Genomic DNA, 13,496 nt, shown 5'->3' on the forward strand with positions numbered 1-13,496 from the left:
TCATCATGCATGCCCATCTGGAGAAAATATGTAGACCAGCTTAGAAATGAAAATAAACCACAAGCTGTCTTCAAATGTGTATTCAGTTTTGTTCTACTGACTGAAATGCAAAAAAGAGGCCTTGTGAGATTTCCCTGCCTGCAGGGGTGAAGGCCCCCCTCTGAAAACAGAAGCCTTCAAGTGTGAGAAGTGAATCCATGCTCCTGTAACTGGAATCCAGTCCTGCTCAGGATCTCAGCTGCCCTTTTGTTGTCGTCCCCATGAGGTGTCCAACCGAGGTCTATCTAGTGATAGAAGCAGTTTGTAACAGTCTTGTCTTTAACATTCCCTCCTCTCAGGCTCTTACTGCTGACTGTTTGTGGAGGAGCTGACTTGGCTGGATCGTACACTATCTGAGATCCGGAAAGGGAAAAACAGCACTAGGCATTTGGAATATCCCTACAGCTTTGAAGTGATGGGTTGGCTTGAGGAACCAAGTTGGCAGATTCATATTTCCTTACTCATGTTGCTGTCTCTACAAACCAAGGGTAAGGAGATGAATAAATAATATATGACTAAAGGATTTTGAGCACAGTGGTTTGAGACAAAATATTAACTGATGCACACATGGGCATTTGTTGTGTGTGTGTGTGTGTGTGTGTGTGTGTGTGTACGTATATATATATATATATATATATATATATATATATATATATATATATATATATATATATATATATATATATATATATAATGCAACTAACATTGACATGATATGTGCACCAGCCTTGGAATTTTAAATGCTGATTTTGTGAGCACAGCTGGTAAAAGTTAAACATTCTACTCAGCTTACAATTTACATTTGCGTGTTACTTTTTGGTGCAGATACAATGGTTTTAGGCTGTGAAGTTGTTTGAGTTTAAAGTATCCCGTTTATGAAGTAGTTGTGGTTTCTCCCATACAGTAATTTCATTTTAATACAGTGTTTCAAAACTAATGAAGCTGCCTTTGGTTCCTATTTGTGTTCTATATAGCATATTGGTGGATAAACGCGTCTGCCAAATAATATATATATAAATAATAATATATATATATGGATGTTCTGCCTTGACTGTTAAGGCTTGACAGACTAACAGTACGGTTATTTAAAAAAAACAAGTATAGAGCTACCGGGTTTTATCATGCTTCTAGATATTTTAAGTTTTTAAATGTAGGCTTTTTACGCATATAGATGTCAACTAATAGAAGTCAACATCATATTCCATTACTGGATTACACATCTCTGCCAGGTCACCTTGTCCTCCATACATATTGAAATATGTCTTAGTCCTGCAGTTTATTGAACTTGAAAAACGAGTCACACCTTACAGTAAAGTTTCTGACAGTTACCCGTAATCTGCAGTTTTCTCACCCCTGTTTGTAGAGACAAATTAAGTACAAATAAGAATGGATTTATTAGTTTAATTGACTTAATAGAGAGTGGTGAATCAGGGTAAATATGCACAGTTCTTACTATCACTGGTTTTACTTTGCTTGTGCTGAATTTGTCAGAGAACTGGAATTTTGTTTAGTTTTGTGTTATTACAGCCCTTGATAAAAGTACCCAATTAACTGTGCCTTATTAGAGTATGTTTCATGTTCAAATTGTATGTACTAATTGTATATGTATGTATTTATGCCATTTATTTATTTTTAAGTGATATCAGAAAACATTTCTATTGGATATCCTATGCTCTATTTCAAAATTACACTGATATTATACTCTATTATTAATATTAACATTTTCAGTTATTTTTAGTCAGGTCCACAAATTGCTTTTAAAGATATCAAAGTAATTACTAGCTTGTGAAATAACTTTGAAAGTCCCTGTGTTAAGTCTTGTAGTATAAACTGTGGGTGATCCGACATTCTGTTCCTATGCCAGTGCTCTTCCCAAAGAAATTATGATGTTTTTAAATCTCGCGTTAAAACTAGTTTGTTAACAGGCTTTTTTTTTTTAGATTTAATGTTGATATTTTTCTTATTGTTTATTTTTCTTTTGTCTTCTTATGTACAGCACTTTGTGATGACTTGTCATGAAAGGCACTTTATAAAATATTATTATTATTATTATTATTATTATTATTATAAACATATTGACACAGAATTAAGTAACAAGTAACATTGCCCTCTTCAATATCTCTTGTACTGCGTGATCAATATAAAGTTGTGTATATAAGTTAACCTTTTATACTGTAGAAAGGCTGGGAGTTATCTGTTTCATATAGCTACTAGTAAACATATAAGAAAGAATACATTTGGTAATTTTAAACTATTGTATCTGTTCAATGCTTTTGGTCCAATGTTGTTGCTTGGTTTTGAATACATGTCTCAAATACAACACTCTTCTTGGACTTTACCATTAATAACCCAAAGACTTAGATTTGGTCATTTGGCGGTATATGTATCTCTAAATTTCTCTTAACAGCTTTAATTCTGTCTGATTATTTATTCTGTATAAGTGTCACTGACTTTCCTGGTTATCATAGTCTTCAAGTTTCCCACGGAAAACTAGACAGCTGCATGTTTGTACATTTATGCTACTGTGGTCTGTCCTAAACTACAAGCTTCCATAGCAGAAAACTGAAGTTCTGTCAGAACCATTAGAACATTAGAATGCACTCACTGTTTTTTTATAAGAATTCAGTTTCCCGAGTCCCTTTAATACAATACGGGACAAAATTAAATTTTCACAAATATTTCACGTGTTGCTTTCTGCTCAATTTGATCTATCAAAGCAGTGCAATGTTGGGAACATCTGGTATTATGCTTAACCAGCTGGGTTTCATTTGCTAGCATTCTTAGCAGGCTTTTTTTGTGGCTGCCAACAACAATATAACAGTCTTACACAAACACAAACTTGCTTGTGACACTGTCTGTGTTACCCGGGATGCTTGTTAATATGAAGTGGGTAGGGAGAAATCTCTTCAACAGATCTGGCTGCTTCCACTCTCCATGCGGCTAGGGGACTTTGTGTTTTTTTGTTGTGAGCCTGTCAAAAGGGTTTATTAGAGGTTTCCAAATTAATAAATGAAGAGTGATCCTTTTGAAGTAGCTAGTATTTGAAAAACTTAGCATGGCTTAGCATGTTCTACTGTACAGTGCCATCTTTTAACAATTGTTTTCCAGTTCAAAACGTTTGTCACAAAATTTATGAGATTCATGTCTCCAATTGTCTTCTCTATTTCAAAACATCTGAGGATGTCCTACAATGTGTGTTTTTTTTTTAATATAACCTTTCACCATGTTAGCTGTTTTGCCTTTGTCTGTCATTTATATTAAATTGAAACAACTTTACACACACTAATCACTTAAATGCAACTACTTTGTACTTAGCTTGTCATAGTAACTTAACCATATCTATTCCATTTAGATTCAAATTATCTTTTATTTAGAAAGTAGCTGTTTAAGTATTATCTTTTGTTTTTCAATAAAAATTAGAATTATGATTTCTTTAAAAATACAGGCAATGGCATTCACAAGGAAGGATATATATATATATATATATATATATATATATATATATATATATATATATATATATGCGCTCTGTGGCATATTCTGAGCTATTTTTTGTATTGCATTGTTGGTTTAAAATATATTTTGTATGTTGTTGGAAATGGTAAACATGTAAACATAAACATTGCTTTTCTCTCTCTTTTTGAGATCTGGCTGACAGCTTTATACCACATATGTCTTTAGGCCTGACATTTCACACACCAACTGAAACTAAGAAATGTGCTGCTATTATCAGAAGCAAGAATTTGCAGTAGGAGCTGTCTTTAGGGAGAATAACAATAACATGATTATCTTACTAAAGTAAGAGCCACAACAATGTAAATAAGGTCATGGTGTTCTTTTCCAGTCTACATTCTGACCTTGATTTTTTTTTTTAAATTAAAAGTCCTTAGAAAATGAAGACTTTAGGTATAGTACAGGCCTGAGGAATAGAGTAGCTAGGGTGACCTGAAACTAAACCTTTTCAGGTCCAACAGAAAACAAACATATTTTCTTGAAAATAAACACTGAAGTCTATGTGCACACTGTTTCACAATGTAACCCAGCTGTCTCAACTACACCTTTAGTTTTTTTCCCCTGTCCCTAGTGCCTCAAACTGATATTTGAGCCTGCACAGTCGGGTGGTACATTTGCCTTCTGGGCATCTGCCGACACTACTAGAAATGTATAGTGATTGATTATGGAAGTCTGAAGCTTCACTGTTATGGCAAACCATCTTTTTCGGAAGAAGAAAACTTATTTAAACACAGCTCTTAACTGGTAGAAGGTGGCATGGCTGCCAAGTACCTGTATTATCTTACTGTATTCACAGAATCAAGAGTAGTTTACTATTTTAATAATAGACAGTTATTACGGATTCATGTTTAACTAAATCATTAAATCAATAGTCAAAAAAATATATTTAGTGTATTTGTTTTTGTTTTACTGAAGAACAGTGTTTATCTGTGTCTGTCTTCCAGCAACATGTAGTACTGTACAACAATTTGCATCTGTAATTGATTCAGTTGTTACATCATTAGTCCTCTGGTTAATTTGAATTATCATGATGGTCATTTAGCATTTACAATTTGCTAAGTTAATTACAAGGGATAGCATCGTGGTCCAGCCACATTATAGAGTGCTTGTAAGGCACAGTAAACCTATTCTTATTTTGTTGTATCCATTAATAATGTTGTATTATTAGTTTGTATAGTATTTACATGCATTGACATTGGTGCTATATCAAGGGTGTTGTATTTTAAAAGTCTCTTCCAATAATTTGACACATTAAGTTTAAATTATTTTTGTATTTTGCTTTAAATATTTGATTGGGTCAGATTTAGACTGGATTTGAAAACGCTGTTTTTAATCTGATCAGGCTCACATGAGTCCACTTGAAAAATTTAATAGTCGTTGTAGTCTTTTAAAATACATAGCTCTCTCCAGTGCAATTATGTATATTTACTGTACAGTATTATGTGATCAGTTAAACAAAGATGAAAATAGAAGATTGCAGTTAGTTGGTTTTGAATGAGTTATTTTGGTCTTTTTTTCTGAAAGTCACTGTTATAATTGATTAGTAATTGCCACCCTACAATGACAGTCAAATCAATGAGGTTTAATTTGCAGGCTGTTTACAATAACCGTCCTTGTTGACAGCGAGACGTATTAGTATATTATGAATATCCAGAATCCAGAAGTGCGTCAAAGATTTGTCTTTCATTTTTAGAGATTTAAATACCAAACAATCATTTTAATTGTACACATCTTTTTTCACAGATAATTATGAGGCACTACCGCTATGGCCAAAGGTTTTGCATCCCCCTATATGATTAACACATTTTGCTTCATAAAGTCGAACGAAACCTGTTGAATAATGTTACATTAACATATAGAATTACAAATCGCTTTGTGGTTTTCTATATACTTAACAAAAAACTGACAAAAATGGAAAAATGTGACATTTTGAAACCTAACATGAAATACCACACTACTAATATGGCTTCTGGTAGACTTTTGCAATATATTTTTGTAGTTTTGTGTTTGATTACATGATGTAAGATTTTCACAGGTTTTTAATTTATTTATTTATTTTTTATTATGTCTCATAAAATTCAGGTAATGCAAAACTTTTGGCCATAGCTGTAGATGAAGTTACATAATTACCCATAGGACTTTTTTAGACTCGTACTTTACATCACGGCAGACAAAAATATCAGTACAATACATACAAGTAATAAAAAGTCTAAAACATTTAGGCAGCACCTAAACATTTTTGATTGTAATTATCATTTGACACCCTTTTAAGTAGTATTCTGTTTTTTTTTTTTTTTTCTGAAAGTAAATGCATCTTGTACAAGTCATACTCATACAGTACCTGAAGGACTCATTGTTTTAAACTGTTGTAAACCACTGACAGTGTGTAGCCTTTGTGAAAGGTGTGACACATTCCTACCTCCTTTTTAAAGTAAAAGTATTTGTGCTATGATACCAAACCACAATGTGTTAAACACCCTGGAAAGCCAAATGTGTTGTGTCCCTGATTTCTGAAACTCCCTACTTTGATCGTTGAGAGAAAATTTGAAGTTAAGCAAACACTGTTGCTTCCTGTCAGCAGTTCAGGGATGTGGATTATGTTCTCTAAACAAAACCTGGGCTGTTGTCAGACTTGCCTTTCAGGGTATTTCTAAAACTGGATCATTTAAAAAAAATTGGTGTTTAGTGCCATGTTTCAGTGCAGCACCTGTGGCTCCTGACCTGTAACTACTGAATTATTCCTGTAACTGACTCCACGGGATTACAACAGGTTTATCCGCACAGATTTTGCTGAAACCAGCTGGACACTGAAGTCATGTTAATTCAGGGTATTTCAGTCGAGTCTAGTGAAAGAGCGATTGTACAATAGATTCTTGTGTTTTCAGAGTGCAGGGGTCTGTCTGTTTTTGAATACATATAGGACTACACACATGGAAGCTTTCAAGCTTTCTGACTGAGGTCACAGTTTTATATGTATTTATTCAATTTCATTTATTGTATGCTATATCTTTATTTTTGTTGTTGTAAGTTTGTTTATTTATATAGCGCATTTCACACTACAGTATCTCAAAGTGCTTTACAAATCAATAAAAACAAGTTACAATAAAGTGAATTAAAACAATTAAAAAACATGAACATGACAAAGTATTAGGAAACATACCTGAATGAATTTGGTGCTGTTTGTCAATATGGAATCTGATACTTTAATGTTATGTTGATGATAATAACATACATTGGCAATAGTACCCTCAGTGACCTAGAATAGTTGCAGTAGTTTGAGAATCTGTTGACTTTTGTTGGTGCTGTCAAGAGTCATTGTTACTGTGTAATAGTTTTTGCACAACAACAGCTCAAAAGTGTGAATTAACACACATTTATAAATAGAGACATCGGTGCCATTATCCTTGTAGCAACTGCGGACCATTTAAATAAAATTACAATCTTAGAGAAAAAAAAAAACAACATATCTTTCGAACATAATCCAGTCAGTCTAACTGAAAAAAACTTTTCAGAACACTCCTTGTCTCCGGGTGCATTTATAGCAGCCCTCCCCCCCACGACCTCTCTGCATTTGGAAATCAAAAACTTGTGTTTCTGTTATATTCCACTATCACCTCAAATGTATGCCTTTTTTTCTACAATGAGCGCAGACATAAGGAAAAATAGAAGATTTTAATTTATAAAATGGGTATTTTAAATACTCTATCCTGACTGGTCAAAACAAGTCACATGAGAGTGTTGCCATTACAGCATATCACCATAGGTCAGCACTTTTTATCAAAACGTGGCAAATCACTGGTAGTTATCCATACGCCACAAAAAAAAAAAAAAAAGTAGCCATTTTATTGCAATAAAAATAAAGTGTAGGTGAGATTTTGAATGAGTTGGAAATCATTGACTCTAATTCAAGTAGTGAAAAAAAACAAAAGTATTCAAATCAATTCAAAACCCCATTCTGACCACTCTGCCCCTTCTCCCTAAACTCTACCAGAACTACAGCGGTTCCAAGCCCATTCTGAAAATGAATACTTTTTAAAACAATATCTTAAACATTCAGCATTTTAGAAAAGATTTGGGTGGCTCTTAAAAGAGCATTTTGTGGTGAAATGAATGTTTTGTTGCTGCTGCCTCTGGTTTACTGTATGTCTGTACTCCTGCTTCGGTCGCTTTCATCTCCTGCCATGCCTGCATCTCCTGCAATGCGATTATTTATTATTTATAAAAAGCATATAAAAAAGGGGAAGGGGCAAAAAAAAAAAGCAGCAAGCAGTCTACTAAATCACTAAAATGAAAACATGATTAAAATAGGGCATATAAACACTGGGTGGAGTATGAGCTTAAAAGGGTGGAAAAGGATGAGGAGTAGCAGGTAGAGTGTGTGTTTTACTTGCAGCCACACGTACACTGTAACATTTTCTATGTAAATTTAAAAATGATTGATTTAGTGTGTGTAGTATATAGATAAGCTACTGTATTAGTGTAATGTGCTAATGCGGCACTATGATCTATTTTGTGTTAATTGTGTACTAGTAGGCTACAGTAAAAAATAATATGTGCTAAAATAATTTAGTTTCAGTTTAAACTAATCTTGTGTTATTTCTACATTGTATAGTTATGTGTAAAGAATGCAGCAGCATGATTCATTTTGTCTTATTGGTAGGCTATAGGCTAAAGTACAAAGAAAGTGTGCTAGGTATTCATTTGATTTTACGACTGTACTGTATACTCTATAGGCCTACTGTACGGATTTATATTATTTACATAAGGTAATATGTACAGAGAACACATTCATGTTATTTCAGCGCAATGATTTGTACATTTAAAATAAACTGAGTTTTTTTGACCAGACACCTTGTTATTTTGGACAACCTGTCTGTCTGCTGACATGTCTGGTTTAGAGAGGGACTACTGTACTATAGTGGAAATACAATGTTTCCATTCAAACAATCTGGTACAGTGCTGCATTACTAAAATGAATAAACTTGTATACAAATTTGTACTGTGTAATGACAAATGCAGTACTTTCTAACCACCATCATTTTAATTCAAGTATTCTATAGTCCCAAAACCACCCCCTACTAAGCCTGCACCAGGTAAAATGAAGTGATTTCACCTCCCCCTCTTGATTAAAGATAGCTGTTACAGAACTAATTCGTGTTCCAGGGTCGTAGATAGGTATATTGGGCTCTGACACCAGAAAGTATACAACCCCCACCTGACCATATGAGCATTTATTCCAACGTGCAATATGCTTTATTAAAGGAAAATAAGATTGTTTGTTGATTCAAAACCAGTAATAAAACCACAAAAAATGTGTTTGTGGCCAATTTTGTAACATTAACAGTTTATGATGCATAACACAGCTATATTTAGATACAGAATATAAAAGTAATTATAAAATCAAATATTAACATGCATCAATTTTGCTCGGATAGAAATTCAAGGACCAATTGTCAGAGGTATGCAAATGAGCTGTGTCCCCTACTTAATGTGACAATGGCATTCACCGACCCATTATGGGTATGGCACATGTCTGGAGATTTGCATCACCCTGTAGAATTAACATATTTTGAATGAAACCTGCTGAATAATATTACATTAACATATTGAATTACATACCACTTTGTCATTTTCCATATAATAACGAAAACCTGATAAATTAAAAAAATTGACATTTTGAAATCTTTCATGAAATCGTGTACTACTATTATGTTAAATGAAATAAAAATAAAAAAATGATGTTCTTTTTTTTTAAATTATGTTTCAATCCTAAAATCCTAGGTGATGCAAAACTTTTGGCTGTAGCTGTACAGCACAGTAGTAAAATCAAGTGAATAACCCAGCGCACTTTCTTATACTTTGGCCTATAGGCTGCCGGTAACACAAAACAAGTCATGCTGCTGCATTACAAAGGTTAAATGTTCAATTGAAACTAAATGATTTTAGCACATTTTCTTTTATGCAGCCTACTTAGTACACAAAACAGATCATGGTGCCGCATTAACACGTTATGATACTATACAGTACCTTACATATACACACGCTTTACAGAATTTTTAAATATATATATATAAAACCGTGCAGTGTACATATGGCTACAAGTAACACATAGTCTACTTCAAACCTTCTTTTCTTTGCAAAAAGCAATCAAAGACTTCAGATTCAGAATATTGTAGTCCACATCTCGCATTTCAAACCACTGGAGTCCAGCAGTGTTTCTGCAAGCTTCTTGCCCTTTTCCAACCGATTGATCTCAGTTTGTTTAAACTCTGTATGGTATGTTTATATCCATCTTTTAATCATGTTCTTTGTTTTAGTGATTTAGTAGCTACTTGTATCTGTTGGGTTTATTTTCATCCGGTAGGTGTAACTGTCATTTTTATTTCAATTGGTCTCTTTGGGTAATGCAATTCCTAGCATCACACTAAATTGGTTATGATCAGGGACGTATCAGACATATCAGAATTTATGGCATAACTGTCTGTATAGCAAGGGACCCCTGTACTAAAAGGTGCAGGAAGTGAGTAAGAGGTTAAGAAAACCTACATTCACTCTCCAGTAACTAGTAGTATTAAAAGAATAGATACTTGTCAACACAGATCAGCTGTTTGGAAATACAAGGTCCTGTGGCTGAAAAAATATGTCAGGAGATAGCTGATTGGGTTAATGCGGCTGTTACTGTAAAAAGGGAGATCATATGCTGCCAGAAGCGCTGCCAAGGTGAACGTCAGATTGTAAACAAAACTGCGGGGTCTTCTCACTCTTCTGGATCATGTTTCAAGATATCTCTCTGTTCTCTAAGGGCAAGTTATTCTAACTTCGAGATGAGTGATGTTTTTTGGACAGTAAATGACGTTTATGCATCACTCGATGAAATAATGTCATGTTAAACACTATTACTGACACGATAAAGGAGACTGTAAGTTTTATGAATATGGGCCTAAAGGCCTTATTTACGAAAGGGCACTAAATGTAGCTGTAACGTGCACATTAAGAGTAGTGAGCTTAGCATGCACCATAAATGTTTGTTTACTGTCCCATTTACTAACAGAGAATGCATTAATTAACATGACCACTATTTGATTAATTTACATACCTTATGCACAGACTACAAAATTGTGGCCAAGGCCGCCTACCTGAGGCTGAACCCTGTGCTGGCAGACGTGGTCCACCCAGACCAGTCCTACATGGTCCTGAACCAGACAATTTTCGATAACATCTTCCTGGTTCTGAATCTTCTGCATTATAGCAGGATGATTTGTCAGTAGGTTGCCTTTCTGTCTAGATCAAGAGGAGGCATTTGACCAGGTGGATTAATATTATCTCTTTTGAACCCTGCAAGCATTCTGATTCGGGCCATGACTTGTTGGCCTCTTCCGAATGCTGTACGCCTCTGCTGAGTGCCCTTTGACGGTTAACTGGTCCCTGATGGAGCCCTTCGCTTTCAGGAAAGAACTACGTCAAGGATGCCCTCTGTCTGGTCAATTATATGTGCTGTGCATCGAGCCTTTCCTCTGTCTCCTGCAAAGGGGACTCGCAAGGGTGGTGCCAGGCGATCCGGACACAAAGGTAGTCCTCTCATCATAGGCTGATGGCGTGCTCCTAGTATCTTCCGATCCATTTGATCTGGAGAGGATGCAGAGCTGCCAGTGTTTACTCTGTCACGTCTTCTGCCAGGATCAACTGGAGCTAATGATCCAGGTTATTAGGAGGTCCTTGCAGGTGGACTCCCTTCCTGTCATGCTCCTACACTTCTTCTAAAAGAAATCTGGCACCAATTCCCAGCTGTTCTAATTTAGTAGATTTTGGTGTACAAACGTGACTTTTTTTGTCTCACGATAGATACTACTTAATGCTAGTGAACAACGAATTGCATCTTATTGCTAAGGGACAGAAAAGTGTAGACTTAAAGCAATCAGCTTCCAATGACCAAACACAAAGATAACAAAAGTGTAAGAGATGAAAAAATATCTTTCTGTGCTCTGCAAAGGGCTTTGCTATTTATTTATTTATTCATTGCAAAGGGTTGCATTTTTTAAATTTGTAGTTGCATCAGTATTTTTACAAAAACCTTGCTTATAAAACAACTAAATTATAAAGCACTATCATTTTATGAGTCAAATACAATAATTTGAAATGCTGAATAAATTGTGTCACATAAAAAAAAAAAAAAATACTGAATGAAGAGGTCTTTAAACCCCTCGTACTATATGCTTATGTTTTCCTATTTGGTCAAAGAAACTTGCAAGGGCTATTCCTACCAGATCTCAGATAATAAAGAATTGCTTAGTACAGCCTTTAGTTAAAGTAGAAAGTTGCACGATGTTACGTCACAAATGCAATCTTCACTGCTGAAGTCTCATGAACATAAGGTACAGCTTTTGGACATGCTTCCATGAAAAAATAAACCAGTTTTTGGTCAATTTGCATGTCTTTTTAGTGTGAGATTTACCAACCCTTTTAAACTGACCATGGTTTGGCTGCACACTTCCTATTACGTGAGGTTTGATGTTTTGAAGAAAACCATTCCAAAGTGCAGTGGCTTGATAAAAAACAGCTTAAGATCAATAGCATCTTGATCTAATAGAACCCATAAGCATATTGTATAATTTAATTATTCTTTTGAAAAGGCAGAGGTTAAAAACTCTATGTGTGACTCACAAACTATACCTATACATTTAGTAAGAATTAGTCACAGTGGCTACAGGAGCTTTTCACTCATGTGCCCTATACCTATAACATCTGGTTTGGATGTAGAGGCTAAATGCGAAACAGACGGTCAGCCTTTGTCCACATTGATTCACAATCAGTGTTTAAGCTTGTTTAAGCATACAGAGATTGTATGTACCTGTAAAAACTCTATGGCAGGATTATTTGAACAGTTAATTCTGTTCTTTTTTGTGGCTTGAAGCTCAACTTAAAGACCCTGTAAATATTTGCTGTCCAATCTTAAATAACCTTTTAAACCGCCAGAATGCAGACTTTGAACTTCATGTGGCAATCAGAGATCTACTTTAAAGCCTCACAACTGTGTCAGTCATCACAAAGTCTTTTCATTTCTAATAGCCTCGTGCAGCACTCGCCACGTCAGTCAAGTGGTGTTGCCAGGGCAGCACCGGGAGTTCCGTTTGGCAGTTCCGCCTGTCAGTCTCCCCCTTTTTCCTATATTAACCTAGCACTACTTTCTCTCTTAGTCTTGTGTTTGTTTTTTGTCCTCCTCCTCCACTCCTTTTCTAATACTGCATCGTCCACACAGGGATCCCTCTAAGGGGAAGTGTGCCTCACTCCCCTCCTGCCCAAGTCACTGCTCGCCGGTCAAAGGGGTACCCTGGCCACATCTATACTTTCGCAACTTATGCGCTAGCCCCATGGAGGCCACAACCTGCTATCAGTCTCTCTAGTTTCTTTTCCAGGTCCGAGCACCTTTCTTGGCCTCTCTGAGGCTGGCTGAGTCCCCCACCCTCTGAGGGCCGCAAGGGCCCCGCGGGGGGGGGGGGGGGGGGGGGGGGGGGGGGTGGGGTGGGGGGGGGGCGGGGGGGGGGGGGGGGGGGGGGGGGGGGGGGGGGGTCTCTTCCTTAATGTTATTATTTGTTAGAATTAAACAAATTTTGAATATATTGGTTGCTATTTGATGTTTTGTTTTATTCTGTTGTGTTGTATACTGCGTCGCTAATGTTCTACAGTAGCTTTAATTAGAAGACCGACATGCATTGTGACATTGCTGCTCACTGCTTGTGTTTTCGAATGATCATTTTGCGATGTGAGCATTTAAAAATGAAAACAAATGATGAACTCAATGAAATGTTAATTCAGTCTTTGAGCAAATTGCAAGATTGAAAATATCGAACAAGCAAAGCACAAAACTGAAGAGTCAGCTTCTTCGGTCTTTGAGTAAAGCAATATAATCAAATTGTGTATTGAGTTGTTTTGTTTGTCAACCAGCA

At 35.6% G+C, this 13,496-nt stretch overlaps 1 protein-coding gene across 2 annotated transcripts in view; it reads left to right on the forward strand.

The window, feature by feature from the left end:
- The first annotated feature begins 333 nt into the window (after positions 1-333).
- The window catches only part of LOC121298854 (bone morphogenetic protein receptor type-1B), a 77,804-nt gene continuing 64,641 nt past the window's right edge, over positions 334-13,496 (forward strand). For both annotated transcript variants that reach the window (XM_041226109.1, XM_041226118.1), the window contains exon 1: positions 334-527. In XM_041226109.1, coding sequence (XP_041082043.1) covers positions 455-527 — 73 coding nt within the window. In that variant the 5' untranslated portion in view covers positions 334-454. The remainder of the gene's footprint in view (positions 528-13,496) is intronic.

Source organism: Polyodon spathula, chromosome 2 (genome assembly GCF_017654505.1).
Source record: "Polyodon spathula isolate WHYD16114869_AA chromosome 2, ASM1765450v1, whole genome shotgun sequence".
Classification (NCBI taxonomy): Eukaryota; Metazoa; Chordata; class Actinopteri; order Acipenseriformes; family Polyodontidae; genus Polyodon; species Polyodon spathula.